Consider the following 25,910-nt stretch of genomic DNA (forward strand, 5'->3'; position numbering starts at 1 on the left):
TTGGCGTTTCAAAAGTAAGCCTTTATTTCAGCCAAACAACTTTCTTATCCAATCCTTACAACACTACAAGTAGAACTCACCACGAGCGCAAAAATGTACAAAATATAAGATGGCATTACATCATGATTCGTTTGCGCAGACGATACAATAACATAACCTTCAAAACGAGATCTATTTTCAGTTCACAAAACATCTATTTAAAACATAGATTCTTTTTTCCCACAACACCTTAACGTCGAGCCCGCTAGAGGCCGAAACGTTTCGTTTACAATATCAGTCACGCTAAAGCTGGAACATAACCTTCATGTGTTTTAAGTACATTAAGTATTGTTCATTGAGGAGTTCCACAGGGATCAACGCTGGGACCCCTAATGTTTGTATGTACATAAACGACAAGTCCACCCTACGTTTCCACCTTTGCAGAAGGGAAAATTCAACGAGCATCGTTCTAGAAAACAAATTACTCTAGGAAAAAAACGTAAACACATTAAGTACAAGTTGATGAACACTAACAGATGATTATTTACCACAATCATGATTATTTAACTCCTACCATAAACATGCCTCTATTACTCATCTATTTTAACAACGAATCTACAATCAATAGATGACAAAATACAACATAACAAAGAGCCCCCAATTAAATCAGCAGAAAACAATCAATTAACTGTCATACTGGTCCACCTCACATTTAAATATTTCAAGGTCATCAAATACATAGATACGGGAAACGCTTATATTTCTCTTCAATAACTGGTGATTTCTCTGTAAACCAAACAAAATTTGATGTAATATATGTATCTATTGCACCGGTGGACACAAAAACCAACATAGTCTTTTCAATAAAGTCCTAAACGATTACGTGCATATTTTGTTAGAGGCAAAGTTGCGTTGGCACTCATTTTTAGAAAGAAAATGGAGGCATTTTATGAATGGGCTTCGCCCCTTGAATTGCCACTAATTATTTCTTTCTTTCACTTTTCCTTAGTTTAATACAAATTAAAATGTATATTAAAAGAAGCAATATGATTGAAAATTGTAAACTGAAAACAAAAATGCCAATGGGACGAGAAAATAGCGAACATAAAAAAGTCTGCTTCCTGTTGACAACCATTTTCAATTACATTGTAATCATGAGCGGCATAGTACGTGTACGGAAGCAGAAATCAATCAAATTTTCTGTGATATTTGCTCTTAATGCTTATATACTCCACGAAATTCTATATCAAAATATAATACGTAAACGTCACCAAGGTGACACTCCACTCGTATGGCCATACAAGCGCTATAAGTTGAGCTCACTTGCAGAAATTTAAGAATAATGCAAAATACGTGCCACTCAAATCATCGGGGTCACTATCACATCGATAACACTGTGTTTAGGCAAGCTTTAGATAGTATGTGTTCCTCTCACAAGCACAGCTTGGCTGCTATGGATCGTTGCACATGATATTGTTATCAACAATCTATTCCTGAATACTTTTCATAATTTTTTCACAACTGAAGAATATCAAAGTAAGCGGGAAGAAGGATAAAACTGGTCAATAATCTCAACAAATAAAACAAAACAAGAGACGAAAGAAAAAACAAATAAACCTATTGAGGAGACCACAAGCAACATTGTCATCTACTAATATAATCCACATGATTAAACATATAGCAAGATGCTCCACCTGTCAAATACTGTTGTGGTAAAAACATAAAACAAAGATAATATGTGACAACAAAACATGAAGTGCACATCTTTAGTTTCTGACTCGTAACAACAATGTCTATGATTGACTAATGCAATGCGACATTAACACACATCATTTTGGTCCGATACTCTGGCTACGTGTACAATCTACTAGGAAACTTGCTAAACTGTATGTTTTTTGCTGTACATTTCATCCTAAATATATACACTTCTACATAGCCTTCCTTTAAGTCAAATATACAACTGACTTTTTTTTATATTCCAACCATATTCTTAATCCATTACAATTTTAAAACGTGCATGAACTTGATCAATCTACCTCTTTCTCATAAACTCTGCCAAAATCAGATCAATATCTCTGTGTCATATTACCCATTTGGGTTGACAAACTTAAATTTTCAGTCAATGATTTAATTTAGGAGTTGTACTGTCACAGGGGTGGAAAAGAACCAATACATTTACATATCTACAACAAAAAGTGATGTTTACCAGTTGGCATAATTAAAACACTTGAAATTTAATATACTCATGAATACACACAGAAACAAGAAGAAATCAATATCTCGAATCAGACAATAAAACAAGGTACATGGACATTATATCGGTTACAATGTTCCATGAAACAGCACAAAAATATCATGATGAGCTTGATTTTTCTTCTTTTCTACACAGGTGAACATCCTCATATTTACTTTTTTCAGTAACAAATACATCCCTATCTAAAAACCTTTAATGATAACATGAAAGAAGAAAGAGAGCATGAAAATAAAATGTTCTTTCCCTTTTTTTCATCTTCTTCATCATTCTTGATTTTGTACAACATATATCTGTACACGCCATTGTATATTTTAGCTCACTTTTTTCCAATTATCGTTCCTGTTTCAAAATTCATATATTGACAAAGTGTATGCTAGGTATATTCCCTAGCAACAAACAAAATAAAACATCATGATTAAGGAGATTAGCTCCCTTGGTACTATAGAACAATTGCTAGTAACTTTTGATGCAAAAACAATACACGCAATGATTTGAGTAAACATTTATTCAGTGAATGCTATCAAAATAGTGTGAATACCTATTACGTGAAAATTCTTCTCAAAACAACAACAAATCCACATGAACAACCTAAATAATACAAGACGCATACATGATCATGATAATTTCATTACAGCAGTATCAGAGCTATAGAGTAAAACAAACCTAATATACATCTTTGTGACCTGATTATAAACAGTAAATAAGTCAGTAAACTAAAAAAACATACAAACACAGAACCTTTACAAAAAGATGCAGTGCGTTGTTCAAACCAACATTATAAATGTACAAATGTATTTACAGCACTCGATTGAGAGCAATAGTACACTAAAGTCTTTTTTTTCCTAGAATGATTTTCCTAGAATACTCAACATATTTGTAATTTGCAATAGATAACTAATACACCCCATTTTTCACAAACATTTTCACGTTGTAAGATTTCCATAATAATCAAATCTTACAATGCAAGTTCAGATCGATATGTTACAAATAAAAAGTCAAAGAAACGCATAAATGTAACGCCAAAATGATTCGGCACTTCACTGGGTTCAAAGGTCACGAACCAATTATAAACACGAGGGAAGCCAAATAAGGTTGGAGTATGGAGTTGCTTGGATAAATTTGGAAGATGATGATGATAATGATGATGATGATGACACCGAAACCTTGATTTGGATTCAGGAAACATCAGTACACAGATATCAAACATGAGCACCGAGTACTCATTAGAAGAAAACAAAAACACATGAAAACCAGGGTGAACATAACAATAACATTTGTTGACTTTACTTTACCAATGGATAAAAATGGTTCAAACAAATGACAGTAGGATGGGAAAGAACAATTATTAATGAGTGCAAATTCATCTTGAACTAGAAATAAACCAGAAATACATAAGGTACATGTAAGTACAAAATGGCAGCGGCTTTGCGTCTGATTTAAACAAAAACAACCAAAACATAGATGCATAGAATTCTTGGAGACCGTGAATCCTGTTATCAAACGAAATTGCATATATTTGGCACCTAATACATTTGATTTGATTTTAATGTTGTTGTTTTTTTGCAGCACTTATTGAATATAAAAAAAAAAAGTTAAGTTACTCAGTCAAGCTATGTCAAGTTTATCCAAACATAAGGTCTACACTCTCAAAACTGTTTACACTATGAAGCCTCATTTATCCTGAAAAAATGTGTCAAAAAACATTTCCATTTTGCGTCATCTTAATGCTAATTGTTCCTATTCAAACAATTTATAAGCTCCTGTAAAAACATGAATTTTTATGAGCCCACATAGTTTGTGATTTTAACGAGTGGTCGGATTCTTCAAAAAATGTGCAGCTTATTAACGGACTAGCATTACTGATTCTTCGAAGTTCATGTTGCCAATGTTAGTGGTTTTTCAGTACTAAAACTGAAGGTTAATATTTTATCGCTCCTAGCGACATCTATATCTAGAGGCAATATCATTTCGCAGCAGGGCAAGCAAATGGGACAAATCTCAATTGTACATCTCTGACAGACTGTAAGGGAATACTGTACAAGATTTCACAGCATCTTTATTCTTATTTCAGTGCAAGATCATAACTGCATGTTCATATACCATGATGGCAAATTGTTAGATGTTAGTTCAGTTACAAAGAATCAAGCAAGATGGTTGGCAATCAACTTGGGTTACCAGTGGTATTTGTTAAATAGCACTGGAGGGAAGGCGATAGCGGACAGCCAGAATCCCTATTCAGTGAAGGATTGATCCTTTAAATCTACATGGATTATTTTACCTTTTTTGACCAGAAGTGGGTCTCAAAGTCAATGATACGGGCATCACCCCGTCCAATGTTTCGTCCAGGTTTAAAGGTGTGTAGTGCAACCTCTAAATGAAATGGATGACTCGATCTGAGTCTTTTCAGGGGATTTTTTTGTAGAAAACATATCTGCCTAAGTTAACCTTAAAAGAAGTGAACAATTCATAATTACAGGTACACTGTTATGGTGGACAAAGGAGGTAGGCCTAAAATGCAGCAAATGTTGTAATCAAAATATTTTACGCAATGAAATCAAACATACAAATCAAGTAACATCTCATGTCGTGAGGTGTATTCACAAATTTGGCTAAGTCACTGTACTTGCAGGTAATATGTACAATTTATTAAAAAAAACATTAAAAAATCACTAAGAGCGATTGACACAAAAATGCATAAAGAAATTTTACGTTTTAATATGACGACTGTTGAATTTGTTCTTTATGGTACTGCAGTAAGCAACTCTTTTCAAGCCTCTGCCATGCTTCAAGTGCAAAGTACTGCTTAAAGTTCTATACAGGTATACTGTAAATACACAGAGAATTGTAAACATGTTCTTGGTATTTAATATATCATAACTACATATGGCACATACTGTAATATACACTTAAGATACTGGATATCTTTTCAGAAAAGTACACGTATCTCAATCAATCTTTGCACCTGTACTGCAGGACACTCGTACACTGACAAATCGATCCCAGCTTCATTGCAGAGAACAACACAACGGTCCAATTTGATTGGTAGGGACAGACATACATACATGTAGCACAGTCAGCCAATCGGAGCTCACGTACTAGGAGGGTCTATGGATTGCACCAATGAGAGGAAGTGTGCCACTTTCTCCATCTTGTGTTCGGTTTTGACCAGTTGGAACCGGATTGGGCAGTCCAGGGTGGCGCAATGCTGCTTGTTGTCGGCAAAGCCACAGCAGCTTGTACAGATCTGCAAGCAGGTGTCATAGACAAAAAAAAATATCCAATCATTGTAAAGATGTATAGGAGTAGGCTTTCATGGGGAGTTCAACACTGTGTTTAACCAATAACAGGTGTTGTCAATCACCAAGATTAGCCTTTGGTTTTATGACCAACCGGCTTTATGTAATGCCTTGCACTTTTCCCTCTCCTAGAGACTAGGGGGTATTTCTTGATAGGCCTACTGGTTCGCTGTGTTCAGACTTGGACACACATTAAAGGTATTTCTGCCGAGTCTGGTGTCAGCAAAATATGGCCTTGTGCACACAGAAACTGACGACCCACTCCCTTTAATAGAAGCACCAAGGGAAGGGTTTCCTTTCCTTTCAAAAAGTTAAATTTCCAAAAGGGAGTGAAAACAATCCGGGCACAATAAATGGGTTTGTACAAAAGGTAAAAAATCACAGTCAATCCCTTTGGCTTTACCTTGTTTATTTGTGCCCTGGCTCGATCCCAATCCTGGACCCTCTTCATCAATGAGGTGACCGTTGTCTGGGGGCTTGACCGGCATACCTCACAGAGACCAGACTGGGTCAAACGATCGCATACTGCACAGTTCAGGCTGCAGAAGTACTGGGAGATGGTGCCCTGCATGAGGAAGAGCATGGTGAAAATATGATTATCGATCCTTTCTGTACCATAGACAGCAAATTTCGTCCAAGAATATTTAAGGGCTACGAAATGCCTGGACGGAAATCTTGTTTTGTCTTAATAGATAACCAGGTACGGAAACATTGATTTCAAAGATTGTTTTCTCTGAAGATATTTATAGCTGGATTTAATCACAATCTAAAATTTTATCTAAAGTTCAATCTCACCTTCCTGGCATTAGCTGATCCTTTGGCCTTGCTGGGGACAGTATTAACATGGGACAACCCTTGACAGTATTTGAATAGATTCCATCATATCAACATCCATGAAACTAAAGATCTTTAACAGTAAACCGTAATCCAAACTTGTAATAATCTGAGCCTGAATCTCACCTTCCTGGCATTAGTTGAGCCTTTAGCCTTGCTGGGGACGGTATGGATATGGACGACCTTTGGCAGTTTTTGACAATAGTCCAAGGTATCATCATCCTATCATAATCTTAAAGCCCCACTGCACTACTTATAAGCTACTTGCGCCCTCTATATAGCAAACAATGCCTTACCATGCCTGTTGGTCCCCCATGATCCTTTTTTTCTTATGTTAATTGAGAGCTGATTTGATGAGATAAACACCTGTCAGTGAACGTGCAGGGAGGTATAAACCCCCCGGCCAGACTAGTACAGATGGGATTTAAAAGTAATCCTAATCCAAACTTGAATAATCTACGCCCAAATCTCACCTTCCTGGCATTAGCTGAGCCTTTAGCCTTGCTGGGGACGGTGTTGACATGGACTACCTTTGGCAGCTCTTGGTACCACTCCAACGTATCTACAGCCATCATACCAAACACCCTGTTCAACGCCGGGATGATCTGCCTGGTGATGTAGTAAGGGGCGTTGAGGTTGTAGGAGGGATCCTGGAGGTAGTCCTGAGGGGTACGGACCAGCTGGATGAGGGGTAAGCCGGGGCTACCGTGGACCACCACGTAGGGGACCCGCTCGCTCACCCTGGGCTCCGACCGACGGTCCACGGCAAGTTTTCGTCTGAGGAAAGGGGACGAAGGATGTGGGTAGATTTTTAAATAGCTTCTAATAAAATCAATTGGTGCACAAAGTGATAATCCACAAATATTCATGGCAGGAAGAACACGTACATGTTTCTCCACAGAGGTAATCCATGGTGTTCTGTTTTTTCATCTGTTCCTTAGCTGATAAATCTTATTTAGGGACAAACAAATTTACATAGATACAAACCAAAGCGAAATATTTATCAACAATTTGACGAAGCTCCATAAAGCTGGTATCCTGATAATCTTTTCCAAAAAAGATTCTTCAAAAACTTTAAAGAAACTCCGCTGAATCTAACTTACTTGGCAATCTCCAATGCTGGCACACAGGAGGTTGGTTTATAGTACTGTCTTCCCCTGTACTCCTTGGCAAAGATGAGATCTTGTAGACCGATCTGACCTGCGTTGAGCTTCTGGAACTGCTGCTGTACGTAACGTTTGACCTTTGACACGTCCTTGGTCTCAAAGAGGGTTTTGAGCGACCGCTCCAAGATCTGGCGGAGAAAAGGAATGGTGGGTTTCTGTTATGTAATGCCATGGAAATCATTTTTTTACGAATATTGATTATTTTATTTGAGGGCAACGTCACAACCTCTCTTAATACCATCATTTTCAACAACTGCACCATGGTATAATGCCCATCACCATCTGTCGACAACTGCTCTGTGATCAACATCCTACATGAACCAAATTTTCAAAATTCAATCCTGGACCAAACATCATCCGTGTATATAACTGTAACCTGAGCCCTAACCTTAAACCCATATTGCAAACCTTACCTAGTTCCTACATCATTGACAAAATAAATTCTAGAGCAAATGTTGCTTGAGCACATGTCAGTGCACCTCACCATTATCACCTTCCAAAGTGAGTAAGTTTGGTTCTTTGCTGTTGAAACAACGAATGAGCTATAATTGATATTAACACAATCCCAGCCATTGCTACCCCCTTCCAAATCAGTCTCCTAATGCATATTACTATCATCATATAATCTCTCATGTCCACCCCCATCCTTATCAACACTAACACCATCATCATCGTCATCATCATCATCATCATCATCATCATCATCATCATCATCCTCGTCATCATCATCATCATCATCATCCTCGTCCTCCTCCTCATCATCATCATCATCATCATGATCATCACCATCATCATCGTGAACATCATCATCATCATCACCATTGTCGTCATCATCATCACCATCATCATCGTGAACATCATCATCATCACCATCATCATCATCATCATCCTCATCATCCTCATCATCATCATCATCATCATCATCATCATCATCATCACCATCGCCATCACCTTAAGTTGGTATCAGCCCCGCCAACACCACAACCGAAACAAAAACTACACTGTACAAGTAACCCTACTTATACTACCACCACGCTCCAAAATCGTACCTTTGCAACTGCAGGACATGAGTCTCTCCGCACCGTCTCTATTCCTTTGGCGTCAAACTCCGGTTCTTTCTGATCTGGTGACTCGTATTTGTATCCCACATACCTCTTCTTGGCTTGAAGCACACATGGTTTGTACACCTACATATATTCAAGATTCAAGATTCAAGATAATTTATTGTCATGTAAAAAATACATAAAATTTGTCTTCGGACAATAAAGGTGCTATACATCTACATAAATATATAAATACAGACAAAATAATTACATTTTAACATAACATTTAACAATCATCACAATTTTAAGAAGGTTAAGAAGGTTATGAAGCATAATCAGAGGTGAAAACAACAAATCATCAATATGTTCAATCTATCATAATACTGTCAAACTTGCTTTAAATAGCGACCACCTGTATCGAAAGACCACCTGTGTTTAAGGACCTCATTTTTGTTTCCCTTGAGCATAATTTCCCATTAAAACTGGTATTAAATGAACTATACATAAAGACAATCTGCTCTTAAAGTGTGTTTTGTATGTTTCCCTGGAGCAGTATTTATATACAGGTTTCACTGTACAAGAAAGCAAGAGTATACATGTAATTAAAAAAATGCTAGATTAGATGATTTTTTTTAATGTTTGAGTTTAACTTCCAGCATTAAATTTCTAACAATACAGTCTTTAAATAATTAAGCGCCTTTATCATGATGGGAAATATACAAGAATATAGAGACTGACTAACGGTCAAAGTAGAAGTTAAATTTCCTTGGCAACCTGACAAAAACTTAAAATAGGGTTTTCCCACAGCATCTTTTTCCACTAAACTATGACACATCTAATGTGAAGATTATGAGATATAATAAGTGCAAAACTGACCTTCTCCAGCTTGAGTTTGACAGGTTTAGGGTTCTCCGCGGAAACGGCTGCAACGATCTCTCTCCCTATCTCAAAGGCTCTTGCTTTGGTTGCGCCCTTCACCAGCACAAACAAACTGATTCACAAAACAAAAGATAATTGACATAAGAGAAAGAAAGAGAGTTTTAGTTTCTAATTTTAAGATTGATGTTATTAAAATGCTCTATAATGCAATAACAAAATCATGAATACCGGTAATCATATTGATAACAAGTTTCAAATTAACATGGAATTAAAAATAACCTAAACATTACTTTTTGGGCAATTTAAGGTTTTCAAGATCTTTTGAAAACAAATAAAATAGTGATGTGAAAGCCTTGTGACCTATTATCAAAAAGCAAAGAGAAAAATTAACTTGACTGACAAAACGCTGGAAAGTTGGATACGTGTACATGGAAATGGAGATATAAAGGGTGATAGAAAGAGGAGAAAGAGAGAGAGAGAGAGATAGAAAGATAGACCTAGAGAAACAGCTAAAGACAGAAATCGAGAGAAACAAAGAAAGAATTAGAAACACATACAAGAGAGAGAGAGAGAGAGAGAGAGAGAGTGGGAGATGGAGAGATATAAAGGGTTAAGAATCACCTGTCTGTGTCTCCATAAACCACTCTAGCGTCCCACTTAGCGGTGGTCTCCACCATCTTGATGGCCCTCTCTAGGGTCTCACGCCCCTTCCTCACTACACTGTCACCAACCTGAAAATGTACATGAAGACAAAGAGATCTTTATATTTATATAAGGTCATGGAAAATATTTGTTGCAAATTTTACCATCATTAGCCTTAAAACTTATTATTACCTGTATCAGACATCTGAGCAGTGATTTTACAAAATCATATTACACTTGTTGTAATCCTAAAAGAGCTTATCAGTAAATATAATATAAATTTGAGATTGTCATATATGTAATTGCTCTAGCTGTCTGATTTGGATAACAATAAAAATATTGACTGGCCTAACTTTCGGGAGATACCACATATATTGCCCTCACAAGACCCATAGTGCCCTCGTCTTTCACTCGGGGCAATATGAGTCTAGTTTGGGAAATATATGTGGTATCTCCCTCAAGGCCAGTCAATATTATATAATTATACTAAACATTTAGGGAATAGTTACGCAATAATATTTGTGTAGGAAATTTGTGTACCATCAGTTTATATATAGCTGACTATAACCATTATCCTCATTAACAACATCATCATCAATCAAGATCTTTATCATTTTCATCATCATCATCACCATCCTCCTCCTCCTCATCATCATCATCACCATCATCATCAACATCATAACCATCATCATCATCACCATCACCATCATCATCATCATCATAATCATCATCATCATCATCATCATCATCATCAACATCATAATCATCATCATCATCATCATCACGATCATAACAATCATCATCACCACCATCATCATCATCATCGTCATCATTGTCATCATCTTCATCATCGTTATCCTCATCCTCCACCTCATCATAATCATCTTGATCACCATCACCACCATAACATGAAAAACATTCTTCTCAATCACCCTCTTATTTCCTGAGTTAATTCTTTCAAACTTGCTGCAAGATGCACTCACCTCTATACAGGGCATTCGTCCAGAGAAGTTAGCCGACGTGTAGCCATAGGTCACGTTTGCTATCAGCTTCAGCCCCAGCTGCCTGTTATCCAGCATCCTCTCCAACACCTGACAATAAAATCAAAACATCAGTGAAACTTAATCCACGAAAACTTACATATAGAAAGGGGCATGCACATTTGATATCAAATCCCCCTTAGGCATTTGATGACACTTTTGCTTTGTAAATCTGGCCCCGTCTTACAAAGAGTTGATATCAATCATAATTTATTTGCAATTGATAGCAATCGCAGCTATGTACATAAGAGATAGGAGACTGAAAACTTGCGATTGATTTGAGGACTTACGATGGATTTCCATATCCTGATTTGCTGGGGACCCCATTTTGAAAATCAGTCACTTTCTACAGTACACCTACCAGGGATCTGGGGACATCTCACCCCCACACCCACTTCCACATTCCTGGATCTATATCTGCTCTGTAGATACAGTGGAACCTCGTAATAACGAGGTCCTTGGGATCATGAAAATTACCTTGTTATATCAGGGTAAAAAACAAAAGATGTAACAAGCTAGGACCAGTAAAATCACCTTGTTATACATGTATCAGGAATCTTGTTATATCAGGGTAACAAAAAAAATTAGAATATAAAAAGCTGGGACCAGCAAAATCACCTTGTTAAAATAGAAACCTTGTTATAAAAGATCTCTTTATAATAAGGTTCCACTGTATTCATGTTTATATCAACATAACTGTGAAACCGTATCTTTTCTTTTTCAAGTGCTCTGTAACTCTCTATTTGATCGGTCTTACCTTGTCTCCTCTATGGTCTTTAAGTGCTTTCTTCACCATGGTCCTTGTATTGAGAATCTGATCCAACATCCTGCAAAAGAGAACAGAAATTAGACCTCTAAAACCCACACATTTACAACTGATAGACATACAGTTAACAACAAAATTATTCATAGCCCTTGTAAACTGGATGTTTTTTGTGTTTTTCAGAACTCAAGACGCGATGGCTAAGTGGTAGTCGAGCAGTGGTCTCATAATAATAGAATGGCTAAATTTCTTGAACGTGTACCACAACAGCAGGTTTTTAATCATTCATTTTTGTGGATACCATCTGAGGCCAGGGATTGAAATAAATAAATGAAAAATAAATACAAAGTATGATCACTCCATGGTTTTCATAGCCCTGGGCATCTAAGTATGCCCCAAACTATACAGCAATGTGAGGACTGAAATTAGCAAATTTTCATATGTAATTTTATACTAAAACAAAGAATTACAGACTTCAAAACTTGACTTCTATCCATCAATATGTCATGCCTGTCTGCAAAGTAACCGCACAACGTGTCGTATTTCTCCTAACCAGAAAACCTCTATTTTACATCCTATCTGAGGGATATAGAGCAACTCACCTGGGGAGGACACCGTTTCTGACGCTGTGTTTCACAAAGGCTAAACCGTTAGGGGCTATGTGATACCCTCTGAGGCCAGGAAACCTCTATTTATACATCCTATCTGAGGGACATAGACCAACTCACCTGGGGAGGACACCCTTCCTGACGCTGTGTTTCACAAAGGCTATACCGTTAGGGGCTATGTGGACACCACCCGAGGCCAGGAGCTGGTCCAGTTGCTTAGGAGGGATAGAGAGAGTGCGACAGCCCAACACAAACTCACCGCCTCTGTAATGATAAAAGAGAAATGAAGAGAAGGAAAATAGAGTCAGACTTGCTTCAGTAACCACATGAATAGAAAGACTGCATATTAGTTTCCCTCTATTCAATTTTTCCTATTTTAAAACAATTTGGCATTAACACTTATGTTGTACTCCTTTACAAAGTCCACACTGTTTCACCCTAGTCAGACCGAAACAAGACCAACTCCAGACTGACAACAGACCAAATGGAAATGTTACATAATACATCTACGGCTGAGAATCGGTCAATCTGGAGTTGGTCTAAAGTCGGTTCGGCAGTGTGACTGAGGTATTAGGGTCAAACCTATGTGGACACTGACTGGTCCAACTGTTTAGGGAGGATGGAGAGTGAGAGACAGCTAAGAACAAACTCACCTTCTCCGTAATGATAATCAAACAATAAAACATTCAATAGCTGAACACATCGCCTATTCAAGAGTGTTGTGATTGTCTTCAGATTCATAAATTACCACTTTCAAATAATCTGGAAAATTTGGTTAATTAATAGAATGAAGAAACCAATGAGTATGCATACTGGGCAAGATGTTCTACACGACCGAGACAGGTGGAGAAGCAATAGTTGTATGCGATCATCATGGACGGGTAGAGGGAGGCGAAGTCGAGCACGATGACGGGATCCTCGTAGAATCTTGACTCGGGTTCCATGACGAGGGGGATGCACTCCGGCGCCTTTGACCTCGACCTCTGCTGGACACTGGGCGATACTGCGATGTAATTCCCGCCCTTGGCCTGCCGTAACATCATGGACTCGACTCGATACTGTGAGATGAAGGAACAAGCAGGTTGTTTGTAATTGGATCATTTGACATTTGATCTCTTAGTGGTAGAGCAGTGTTTCATAACCACAAAGTCACTGGTTCGAAACAAAGTCAATGCATTAGTGCCTTTGGTATTAAGGCACGTACTATACTACTCTAAGTCAATTGGATTAAAGCCATAGATACATGTACAATGGGTTTTTATCAAGGTCCGTGGTTTGAAACCAAGTCGATGCACTACAGCCTAAGGCATTTATCTTGAGTTACCAAGTCCCCTGGATAGGACATACAGCCATAGTTCCACTATGTCTTAACTACTCACACCTACTTGCTTTCTTAGCAGTCAGGTAAAATAAAATCATCATCGTCTTCACTTCTCGTAATGAAACCGTTTTTTGTGAAGATCTATCTGATTTATTCCTGAATTATTGATCACATAATAATCAAAGTACGTTTTAAATCACCATAATGTGGAGCAGATTGTTAATACTTTCTGCATATCACTTACACTCAAAAAATTGTACCTGTACCTAAAATATTTTCACATGGGACAAAGTATTTTCACTATCAACCTAATCTTCCTTTTTCTCTCAAATTCCTTTTGCAACTACTAATTGCAACTACCAAAAGTCTACTGGTCACATGCAAACAAATAATACCAAACTGAATGAGGCATTTATGATAATGATAATTACGATCATACCTGGGACCCTCTTGATAGCACAGAGTAGAACTCGATACCAAAGAGCCTGGCCAGCTCGCTGGTCCTTCCAATCAGATCGAGCTTCTTGATAAGTTGGATGTTCCCTTTCACTCTGTCAGCATAGTACTCAATTGTCCTCCACCTAATGTGAGATTTTGAATAAATGGAATTGTTTCAGAATGCAGTATTGGCAAATGAGCATGTTGGATTAGGATACACTAAATATTACTTCCTTTATACATGCATTCACAATCTTTGGAAATATTGTTGACTAACGGTAGACAAGAACATGGAATTTTTTTCTTTTCTTCTAAATTTCATAACTGTGATTTACGTATCATTTATTGTAGTAAATTCAATTATATCATTTTGAATAAATCACCTGCAAAATCTGTTCCAAATCTAATCTCAATAGACCATTTACATAATTTATACACAAATCTAATGCATACATCTTCTTCTTTTTTTTTTTCTTTTTTTTTTTTGGGGGGGGGGGGAGGGGGGGGGGGTTTCATTACATGGATAAAACTTAAAAGACTTGCGTCATATGCAGTATACAAAAATACAGAATTTTCTTGTACGTTACAATTTCATGTATCAAACAACAAGGGATTTGAAACAAGAAAGGTACAGCTGGACATTGAAAGTCTCTGGCATGGAATCAACCACAAACCTGTAGAACGCGGTAATGTGGTCAAACCAGTCGGTCAAGGAGCGGAACGTGAAGAGAGGGAGCCGCTGGTGAAGGACATGGTATGCAACATTCTCAAAGGTGTAGATGTTAAGAGTCACCTGTAAAGAAACAAAGATGGAATTGTGTTTTTCAATAATAATATTTGATGTTGAAATCAATTAGTGTAATATGCACGATTATCTACCCCAAACAATTTGAAAGAATGTTCAAATTCAATGCAATTATTTTCACAAAACTATTAAAGGTATCGCCTAACAATGTTAAATCTGAGATGAATGGCCCTACGTATTATCAATGTATGTGATATGGTGTATTATTGAAGCCCTAACAAAATTGCGCTTCAAAATGATCATGAAGTGCCTCAAAAAAGTAAAATCTTGGAGTGACCGGTTTTTCCATACTCATTTTCCCCAATAGACTGTAGTGTATTTATAAAAAACCGTTAGGAAAACAGTTTTTGAAATTTTGAGTCACAATCATAAATATCTTGATAATCAGACAGGCGATCGGCTTGTAAAAGCCATGGGATTCCTGACTGACCTAAAGGTTGATAATTATGACCGCAGCATGAGCTAAATCCAGGATTTTGTTTCAGAATCTAAGACAAAGTTACCCAATCCCTTTAACAGAGCTCAACCTTCTCTCTATTTTTTAAAAGAAAAATAAAAAACGGAGAAAGGACGGCATAGAAAAGAAAACAATCAGGGCTATATAATAGGGGTATTACACTTTACCTCGTGCCTAATGATCCTCCATAGATTAAGGACAACCCTTCCAGCCACTGTGATCTCTGACATGTGGTCGGCGCCGTATGCATCTTTGTCTGCAGAAAAGTGACTCTCACGCTTATCATCTGAAGGGACAGACACAATAAAAAAAAGGATTGTAATCAATGTCGCTTCAATTCTGATTGTTAAGTACTAGTTAAAGCGGGACTGCACTACTAGTAGCTACTTGTGCCCTCTATATAGCAAACAATTCCTAATCGGTGACCATTAGTCCCCCATGATCCCCTTTTTCTTATGTTAATTGAGAGCTGATTTGATGAGATTACCACCTGTCAGTGACCATGCATGGAGGTCTAATCCCTCCTGGCCAAACTAGTGCAGATAGCCTTTAAATGAAACAGCCAAAGGGTGAGAGTTTGAACGTCTATGTTTTACCACCTTCTAATTCATCGTTTCAAGTCGAATGCACGCGGATGCACGGATTGAGAAAAGTAAACAAGGCATTAGATTGCAAATACCCTTAATTTTATACACTTTTAACAGAGTGTAATCTAGGCTATAAATATAACAGATATGTAATGGAAGGGATGTAATATGGATTCTTTGGACTGCAAGTGAGTTATAATACCTCATGACCAAATTTCCTCTCAACGATATGTTCTTTGGGAAAATATAAAAGATTATAATAATAATAATAATGATAATAATAATAATAATATTAATAATAATAATAATAATAATAATAATAATAATAATAATAATCATCATTTAAAGATGTCTGTTGCACCAGCACACATCTTGAAGGCTTGATTCACGGGGTTTGCTCGCTATTTATAAGGACCTCTATTTATAAAAGACCGCTATTCATTTAATCACGCGTTATGGATAGCGGTCCTTATGAATTGCGGTCCTTATGAGTAGCGAGGTATTGTCTATAATTTATTCGCTATTTATAAGGGCCACTATTCATAAAGGATCGCTATTCATTTTGTCACGTGTTATGGATAGCGGTTCTTATGAATAATGGTCCTTAGGAATAGCGGTCCTTATGGAAAGCGAGCTTGACCCTGACTCACCTGGTAATCTTGAGATTAGTTGACAGAGCTGTACCTCAAGGAACGCTGCTCTCTGGAAGAGGTAACCCCACGAAAGCTGCTGAATCTCAAACCCTGCCAACATGTCTGGATCATGTCTGAAAGAATACAAGGAGAAATAGTATTATTTCTTCTTTATTTATTTATTTGTTTCTATATTTATTTCTGCATGGTTCAAAATTTTACATAGTATGATCATGACCATCACGGTAGTAAACACTAGATTACGATCATTATACATTTGCAATTGTAAATTATACAGAAGCATACAGAGGTATGACGATATAAGTTTAATGCTTGAGAGATTGCCACACCTTATCATCTAACGATATATTTTTTTAATTTAGCAATATCATTTAGCAACATTGCTGTTTTACAATATATTTCAACCCCTACAGTGTTGTAGACAATATCTAATTGCCCAAATTTTTATATTTTTATCCATAATAGTTGGTTTCTTCCTTAAATTCAAGGCACATTTGTAAATTATAGATCATGTAGATGGTAGTTTTTAGCTCGAAATCTTACCTCCTAACAAGTTTGACAAACTCCTCAAACATCTCCTTCTCTTCTTCCACATACGTGACCTCTATCCCCATGACCCCTGACCTGGCCATCCAATCACGCTGGGTCACCACATTCAAGTCAGTCACGTTCCCTCCATCGCCCTTTGACCCCTTCTTTGAGAGGTCAACCATAATCACCCCGACCCTGCTGTGACCCTCATCACTGACGTCTTTGCTCGCATCTGCCGAAGCTTTGGGGTCATCGACATTGTGACGGTGATGGTTACCGGGTGGGGCTTTGTTGTCAGGGCCATCTGTATGGATGCAGTAGAATATGGCTCGTATGGGGTCAAATTCAGGGTCGGGATGGTAGTCCCGTCTTGTACGGGCATGGACTTCAAGACTCATGGTGGTCAGGTGCTGAACCTGTTCAAACAACAAAGAAATAATTCCCATTAGCTCGGCTTTTCTACCCAAAGAGGAATATCGCTAGATACATTTACACAGGGTAGCTACTACGAAAACATACTCCATTTAATAATCCAACTTTAGCTATTAAGGGGCAATGATAATGCCCTCAAAAAATTCTACCAGGCACCTCTTTGGATGTACGTCACCTGGGTGGCAAGTGGTAAATATAGATTAATAGCTTGACAAAGGACGTTAATACCGCGACAGGGATTCAAGCAACATTTGATGTTATCCACTGTCTGTTGACTTATAATCAACTAGACCAGTACACCTCTTATGTGACACTTTAGCACTAACATTATCTGTTGATCTAAAATGTTACACATATAATGACAGTGCAGGAGGTAGATAGATAGATATGAAGAGACGAATTAAGGGAAAGAAGAGATAAAGCTGATCTCCTACTACAAGAATCATGAGAGTAAAAGGGAGAGAGAGAAAAATTCAATTCAATTCAATTTAATTTGGTTTTATTGTGAAATTAGAACATGGCAAAAGTGTAAATCATATTATACTATACTTTGTCATATTTACAGTAAAATATAAGAAAATACACTAAGTAAAGTTATGAATACATGTAGTAACTTTACCTATATAGTAATTCAATAACAAATAACAACAAAATTATGACTTAATGCATTGAAAAGTATAAAGTTAAATAATGTTAAATTCAACTGGATAATTTTTTTACAAGATTAAACAAAACCAAAAGAGAGAAAACTAGAGGGAAAGAAGATACGAAAAGTTGATTTCTTACCACATGAAGAGCTTTTGCATCTTGAACATTTCCCTGGCTGACCTTGAAGCCATAGGTATTCTTTGGGGTCGGTCCCTCAATCTGAGAGGTCAACGAGCGTTTCTTCCTCAGTGCAGCGTCTGGAGTTACCTGTGACGGACAAAAGCATACCATGCACTGATTGATTGAAAGAGTTTAAATTCACTCCATAGAGATAGAACATGTATGTAGATATGCCTACCTATCAATACTAACAATATACTACCAGACTCTCCTTCTCTCTTTAATTCTCTCTCTCTCTCTCTCTCTCTCTCTTTCTCTCTCTCTCTCTCTCTCTCCCTGTATATGTCTATCCTAGTTGATGTCTAAAGTATCTTTTTAATATGAGGTCTAAGTTTTACCTATGCATTGTTATTTTACCATGTAATTACAATTTCACTAACGAGCAACATTCCTTGACATTTTCACTCTACCGGGTTTCGCCATTGACTTTGTTTCAAATATTACAGACAGAAAATCAAAAATCTGAGATGAATTACAAAACAGTCCAGCAACAATTTGAAGAAAAAAGGGAGATAGAACAAAAAGATGGAAGAGTGAAAAATGTGAGAGAAATGAAAGTTTCTAAGAGAGCGACAGAATGGGATTAATTGTTATTTGAATAACTCAACAAGTTGTACAGATTTGGCAATCCATTATGCTTACCTGTGCAGGAGTGCATGGAAGGGAAGGGTGCTTCATCTTGGTAAGGTCCATGAGGGGTGTAGGCTTCTGCATGGCAATGGGAGTCACTCCAGGTTGTTCCTGTGACATCATAGCAGTCCTTGACAATGGGCGTAGTGGGGTGCTTGACAGAGGAGGGGTACAACTCTGCGCCCCTCTAGGAATCCCAGCCACGGGAGTAATCATACTGGAACCTTTAAGGGGTCTGGTTTTCTGCTTGCCACCAGGAGTTGTGGCTGGGTTGTTGGAGTCGGTAGCTGTAGAGGGGTCATTGGGGCAATCCCTTGCTGCAGGTTGTCCCTGAGCAGGAATGCCATTGCTGCTTCCACAAGGTGTGGCTGATGCACGCAGGGATGATGTTGGATGTTTACTCCCTCCAGCAGCAGGCGTCGGTTGAGTTGCTTGTAGAGGCTGCTGCCTAGGAGTTGCAGTTTGTTGCTGGGTCGACGACTGTAACGGGTAAGCACCAGGTTGCAAGGGCGAAGTGCCTTGTGGCGGAATCACATTTTGCTGGCCACTAAGTGGTAGCTGTGGTGCATTGTTGCGACCATCACTCTCCATGTTTGCCTGCTGTCCTTGGGATGTTGTGTAGTGGTTGTTCTGATGGCTGGGCAGGTTGCCATTGTGTTGTTGTGGCAAGAAAGGCGTGTTCTGTCCTGGTGAGGTGGGTGGCAGTGTCACAGCTTGTTGCCCATGTTCATGATTCTGCTTGTACCCTGGAGGAGCAGCCGGATTGTCATGCCTAAAGCCATGTCTCTGCTCTCCTGGCTGTTTGGTATTCAGCCATCCAGCCACTGATCCTCGAGGTGGGGGATACTTTGAAGGCATCCACACAGCATCTCTGTTATACCCCTGATGAGAAGTGGGATAGCCCTGGGAAGATGATGCCTCTCCCTGTGATTGGACAACTGTCTGCCAATGGTTCAGTCCCATTGTTCCACAGGGGGTTTCAGCAGGCTGCAGTGATGAGGGAAGCATGGTCTGAACATGTGCTTGGCCAAGGCCCTCCCTGTATGACAATCAAGACCAAAAAAAACCAATAGAAATATGTGGCATCAGTAATAGTAACATCTGCCCTTTTAGTACAGTTGGAAGAACTATTGACTGCTTGATTAAAAAATAAAGTTTGATGTAATATATAATTTCCATAACTTAGCCCTTGGTACAGAAAAATCACGCTCAGAAAAAGCAGCAAATCATGTCAAAATGTTTTTGAATTAAGACAATACACACAAGTCCCCAATCTAAGCTCCAGTTCCTTCTGACACATTGGTCACAGTATGAGAACATGTTTACAATTACATATAAGTACAAGTAGGTCTTTATAAATAGCAATTTGTGTGTTGTAGTTATTTTACCTGACTGCTAAGAAAGCATAAATGCTTGTTAGTATTAGCAACCAGAGGACAAACTGCTTTAGGTCCTCTCAGAGGGACCTGGTGATGAGGTTTAATGCCTTACCAAAGGGCACTAGCGTATGGGCTTGGTATAGAACCCGTGTCGCTGGAAAGATGTGGATAGACTAAAACATCTCGCTAATAAAACTATAAGTTACAATGTAAGTATGTGTAGCTTTAAAGACCGTCAACATTACTGGGCAAGAAGGGGTTAGACCACACAGTGAGGTCACTAACAGGTGGCTATCTCATTAACTCAGCTCTCAGCTAACATAAGAAAAAGAGGATCATGGGGACCAACAGGCACTGATTGGGGAAGTTTTCGATATAGAGGGAGCAAGTAGCTACAAGTAGGACAATGGGGCTCTAATTTCAAAGGATCTACATGATGAGTACTCACCTCTGTCTCCCAGCATGATCCTGAGGATTTCCCCAGTATGCACCTTGGTGGTGAACCTCTGGCAATCCATACTCCTGGAGGCTGCTCCTAACCATGGTGTCTGTCGGAGGCATAGCCACAGGCCGCCAGATCTTGGGCTTGGCTGCCGGGACCGTGGATCCGTTGCTGTCTTGGTACGGGTGCTGCTGGGGACCCGGTTGATAGGGCACTCTGTAAGCAGCGTGGGTCTGCGATCCAGAGCTGGGCGACTGGTGCTGGTGGTTAGGGGATTGGGATGGAGGGTTGGGGTAGGAGGACTGGGTGGACGGGTACGGAGGTGGGTATCCCTGATTGTTACCTGGAGACGGGTAGGGCGGAAGATGCGGTTGGCTGAAGCCCTGACTCTGGTTTGACACCCTATCATTGGTATAGGCCGTTGACTGATTAAGAGAATGGCTGGACATGTCGTACATGCTTTGGCTTGTATGCGAAGCACCGTGGTAGTACACCGATTGGTTGTTGGTACTGTTTCCTGGATGGATAACTGGTTCTTTGGAGTGATTTCCTTGAGTGGTAAGTTGTGTAGGTTGACTGGAGTTGTACTGATGCTGAGGAGGGCTGCCACTACTATGTTCAGAGTCTGTCTCTGGAATGGTTGTTGGTTCTTGTGATCCTGGTGTCTGCAAGGTCTTACCCTGGCTATGGACAGCGAATTGAATGGAGCTGGAGTTGCTTGCGCTTCTCTCAATGCTGCGTGGAGAATGAGCTGTATATGGCGATGATGATCCAGAGTTGGTTATGTCAGAATAATATGGAGGAGGCTTCTGGCCCGGAGGAATCTGAGATGAACTGTTACTCACACTTCCCTCAGAATTGGATTGAGAAGCAGCCTGCATTGGGATATTATTTTGAGGTAGAAGTGGACTACTCTGTGGTACAGAATGTCCTCTAGATTTGCTTGCACTATCTCGTGCCAGTTGCTGACTTTGGCTACTCGTTGCATGATGGTGAACCTGGGCTTCAGTAGTACAGTGACTACCATTAACCTTGCTTGTTCGTCTATGTTGATTAGAAACTTGACCAAGTTGAGATGGTATCTGCTTCCCCCTTTCCATCCTATTGACATGGCTGTTGGGAACAGAATTATCAAGTTTGGCAAATTCATCAGAGATGGCGTCCTTCTCTAAATTTCCATGGAGGTGATTAAAGATTCCAGAGACATCTTCCTGGAAATGCTCCAGGGCAAAATCATCATTGGTTGATTTTGTCTCTTGTTGAAGGGACCTTCCTGCAGTTGTGCCGCCTAGCATCTTTTCATAGACGCTAAAGTCTGAAATCTGCCCAAGGTTTCTCTCAATAATATCCATTTCGTTATCAGAGGTGTGGACAGCAACTGTCCCTTCCTCCTTCCCAACATTTTCAACCGGCAGGGGCGCTACTCCATTTTCCTTGTCTATGTACTCATCATCCTCCTCGTATTCCTCTTCGGTATCAGATATCCTGCTCAGTGGAGACCAGCATCTCGGCGGAGAACTAATCTTCTCTGGACGCTGTGGAGAATAGCATGCCAACCGCCACATCACATCTCGAGAATCATCCTTGCTCATTTCTGAGATCTCTGGAATGGGGTTCTTTGTGATCTCGTCGTCTGGAGGAGTGATCGGAGGAACAAAGTTCCAAACTTTGTTGTCAGGACCACCCCCATAGATGTCTTGTATCTTGGACTTTGCTCTTCTCCTTGGAGTTGCTCCTTTTAATCTTTTGTAGATATCCTTGCCTTGTTTTGCAACCATTATGGCTTTCAGCTGTTCCTTTCTGGGTGATGACGATGCTGGGCCTTTCCCCCAAGGGGTGCTAATACCATTCTTGACTCTTTTAGCATCTGTGTTTTCCTCATCTCCCAGACTTCTTTTACTCTTTGCCAGTCGATTGAGGTCTCTGTAGAGGGCATTCCTGACAACTTCCCTCCAGCTTCCCTCATCTAAGCAAAGCTTTCTCAAGATGAGATTGGGATTGAGTTCTTTGCATGCTTTCAACTTTGGCCATGTAGCTTCCCTCAGCCTCACGAATGGCATAGTGACAGGATGAAATTTTAATGCAGAAGGCTTTCGACCCTTCTTCACAGGTTTTTCTTCAGGCCCTCTGTTCTTTTTACTTTTTTCGCTCCTTCCATCTAGGTTCTTGTCTTTCTTTTTCCGCGCCCTTGGCTCTTTCTTTCGATCTCCTTGGGATGTGGTATTTTTTGTCCCCTTATCATCTTTGGACCGCTGTTGTTTTGCCTTTTTATGCTTCATTTCTTTGTCCTCTTTGCTCTTGTCAGATAGGTTTTCCTTTTTGTCAGTCTTCAAACGGTTAGCTTTTTTTCTATGTTCAGTCTTGAATTCTCCCAAGTCCCCATCTTGGATTGTTCTGTTATCAGATGCTTGAATCTGCACCAGTTTACCAGAAAGATCCCTCACACCTTTCAGAGGTGATCTTCCAATCTGTTTGGAAGAAGGCACAGGTGACCCTTTGCTTTCCAACTTCCTCAAATCCCTGGGACTTCTTTGACCCATATGTCCCCTACCCACTGTTGATGGACTAGTCAGAATACTATCAAAGACAAATGATCGATCTAACAGAGGAGACTGGGACTGATCTTCAGAGCCCAATTCCATACAGGATGTAGACTTTTCTGGTCTGCTCCTCTTTTGCCTTGGAGATAATTTTACTTCAGCCTTTGCTGTTGGACGGCTTCTCTTTGCAACCTTCACAGGTTCTCTGTTACGTTGTTTGGCAGGAGATCTGGATGATTTGTCAAATAGGTTGTTGGTCCTTCTTTGAGCCTTTGGACTTTTTGATGGGCCTTGAATTGATTTATCTGAGGAGCTTCCAACTGGCATACTTATTCTTCGGACAACATTGGCTGGAATCTTTGGAGATTTCTCACAGGCACTGACAGCTATGCTATTACTTCTCTTTAGGATGTTCGTGGGGGATGTGGATAGTTCCAAAGGAGCTATGACCACTTTGGGCTTAGGTTTAACAGACTCTGCATACTGAAACAAAGGTGCTATCTTATAGCCAATGGCTTTAATGTATACCGAGACAGCTCCTTCCATTGGTTTGTGAGGGCTGCGGATTATTCTGTCTGAGATGAATGGTTTATCATTTTGTTGCTGCCGCCTTCTAGGGCTCTTCTTTCCTCCCCTGCCACTTCCATTTTTACCAGGAGATCTGGCCGGTTCCGTAGGTACAGAACAGTCTTTGACAACATCTGGGATATCAGGCGTTTGACGATAGCTTCTCTTTGACCTTATGCCCTTGGCCATCTTCCTACTCGATTTCCCTTCCTCTACCTTTTTACGAGTGTCCTTGTTTCCAGTATTCCCTCTTCGAAATGATGCATGAGGTTTACTCTCTTTAAAGTCTTCATCTGAAGACACACTCTGAAGCCTTGTAGATTCCTGAGAGGTTCTTCTCCTGGGAGAAACCGCTGAATTGGTTCTCCTTACTCTCAGAGCACTGCTGTTTGTGGCACTAGAGCTTTGTTGGGGAGATTCCTCTTTCGTTGAGTTTCTCCTCCTCCTTCCACTTGATGGAGGATTGTCAACATCTTCCACCTTAGAACTGTTCCTTCTTAATCTTGGGGAATTGCTCTTCAATCCACGTCTCTTTTGTCTTGGGCTAGTTGTTGAACATTTTTCATTTCCTGATGGCTGCCTATGTCTCCTTTTCTTGGTATCCATAGGTCTGGGAGAGGTATCCCTTTGTAGTAACTTTGTGTAATCTTTTGGCTTTAGTGATTCAGCATACTGAAAACAAGGTGCAAGTTTGTATTCAATGGCATTAGAGTACTTCTCTAGTGGCCCCTGCAGAGGTTTCTGAGGACTACGGGACATTGTTTCAGCGCAGAAAGGAAAGTCAGCCCTTTCTGATGACTTACGTGGACTCTTACTTCCCATTCTTCCTCTTCCAAGCGAAACAAGAGGTTTGTGTGAACTATTCTCATGAGAGTTCTCAACTTTGCCTTCACCTTGAAGTATCCGCTTGGTCCGTTTCCCTGCTGATCTAGAAGAATTACTGGCCTTTCTTCTTTGGACCTTACCAGCCTTTTCAAAGACAGGAGAAGCTTCATCGTGTCTTCCATTCATGAGTTTTCTTGGACTTCTTGTACTTCTGGAGGCAATTGAAAGTCCCTTCTTCTTTCTGGCAGGAGCACGTTTCTTTTTAGGAGATTCTTCCAAGGGCTCTAAGGCATCACAGATATCCCCTAGAGGACCATCAACAGCCATGTGAGGTTTCCTGGCAATTTTGTCTGCTGCCAACGGCCTTTCAGAACCTACGGCACTGTCTTGCTTGCGAGGACTCTTTGATCCTTGTCTGCCGCTACCAACAACTGACTTTGATTTGTCTTTCCTTTCACCTGGTATACAAAAACAAAGAGTGACATGTAAGATTATGTTCAAGGACTGTTCGCCATATATACAAGCATACCTACATGTATCTATAGTGTTTTACTGATGTCTTGACAAACAAAAGACAACAAATATAGAAGAAAAGCCTCCAGGTGAATTAATTGCAAATATGGGTACAAGGAAAAACATAGCTGCGCAGTACAAAGGCTCATATAAAGCATGCTCCCTTATCTACAAGTGTTACAAGGTACAAAATGTGAGGCGCCCTACTTTTCATGTCATTTTATTATGCCACGCAACTTTTAGAGGTGTTTTACTAAATTTAATGTGAACTAGGTTAAACGCAGAATTTTTTTTAAAAGCCTGTCTGCACTAGGTGGCCAGGGGGAATTAGACCACCCTGCTGGTCACTGACAGGTGGTTATCTCATCAACTCAGCTCTCAATTAAAATAAGAAAAAGAGGATCATGGGGGACCAACGGACACCGATTAGGCATTGTTACATAGGGGGCGCAAGTAGC

The 25,910-nt window shown here is 39.5% G+C and overlaps 2 protein-coding genes across 2 annotated transcripts in view; both read right to left on the bottom strand.

Moving 5' to 3' along the window:
• Window positions 1-23,804, bottom strand: LOC115919278 (DNA polymerase zeta catalytic subunit-like). Its single transcript, XM_030972671.1, has 19 exons — window positions 21,014-23,804; window positions 19,199-20,225; window positions 18,515-18,643; window positions 17,309-17,712; window positions 16,763-16,878; window positions 15,693-15,811; window positions 14,938-15,056; window positions 14,265-14,406; window positions 13,318-13,562; window positions 12,625-12,768; window positions 11,891-11,960; window positions 11,077-11,184; window positions 10,073-10,182; window positions 9,449-9,563; window positions 8,579-8,716; window positions 7,467-7,657; window positions 6,837-7,140; window positions 5,933-6,094; window positions 1-5,477 (listed from the first exon to the last, which is right to left on the bottom strand). Exons 1-19 carry the CDS (start codon window positions 23,647-23,649, stop codon window positions 5,322-5,324), a joined length of 6,435 nt encoding a protein of 2,144 aa, XP_030828531.1. The 5' UTR covers window positions 23,650-23,804; the 3' UTR covers window positions 1-5,321.
• Window positions 23,742-25,910, bottom strand: part of LOC105447382 (DNA polymerase zeta catalytic subunit) — a 14,613-nt gene continuing 12,444 nt past the window's right edge. Inside the window, exons 15-16 of the mRNA XM_030972471.1 lie at window positions 23,877-25,397; window positions 23,742-23,776 (exon numbers count right to left, since the gene is read on the bottom strand). Of these exons, the coding sequence (XP_030828331.1) occupies window positions 23,742-23,776; window positions 23,877-25,397 (1,556 nt within the window). The remainder of the gene's footprint in view (window positions 23,777-23,876; window positions 25,398-25,910) is intronic.

The sequence above is a fragment of the Strongylocentrotus purpuratus genome, unplaced genomic scaffold (genome assembly GCF_000002235.5).
Source record: "Strongylocentrotus purpuratus isolate Spur 01 unplaced genomic scaffold, Spur_5.0 spur5_contig_863, whole genome shotgun sequence".
NCBI lineage: Eukaryota > Metazoa > Echinodermata > Echinoidea > Camarodonta > Strongylocentrotidae > Strongylocentrotus > Strongylocentrotus purpuratus.

Bases quoted from the DNA above. Each gene is read 5' to 3' on its own strand.
- LOC115919278 (XM_030972671.1), bottom strand. From the start codon at position 23,649: ATGGAATTGGGCTCTGAAGATCAGTCCCAGTCTCCTCTGTTAGATCGA. The intron at 7,141-7,466 runs GTAAGTTAGATT...CCCTTTCCTCAG, and splicing joins CCAGCATTGGAGATTGCCAA to ACGAAAACTTGCCGTGGACC. The intron at 6,095-6,836 runs GTGAGATTTGGG...TTCCTCATGCAG, and splicing joins GCTCAGCTAATGCCAGGAAG to GGCACCATCTCCCAGTACTT.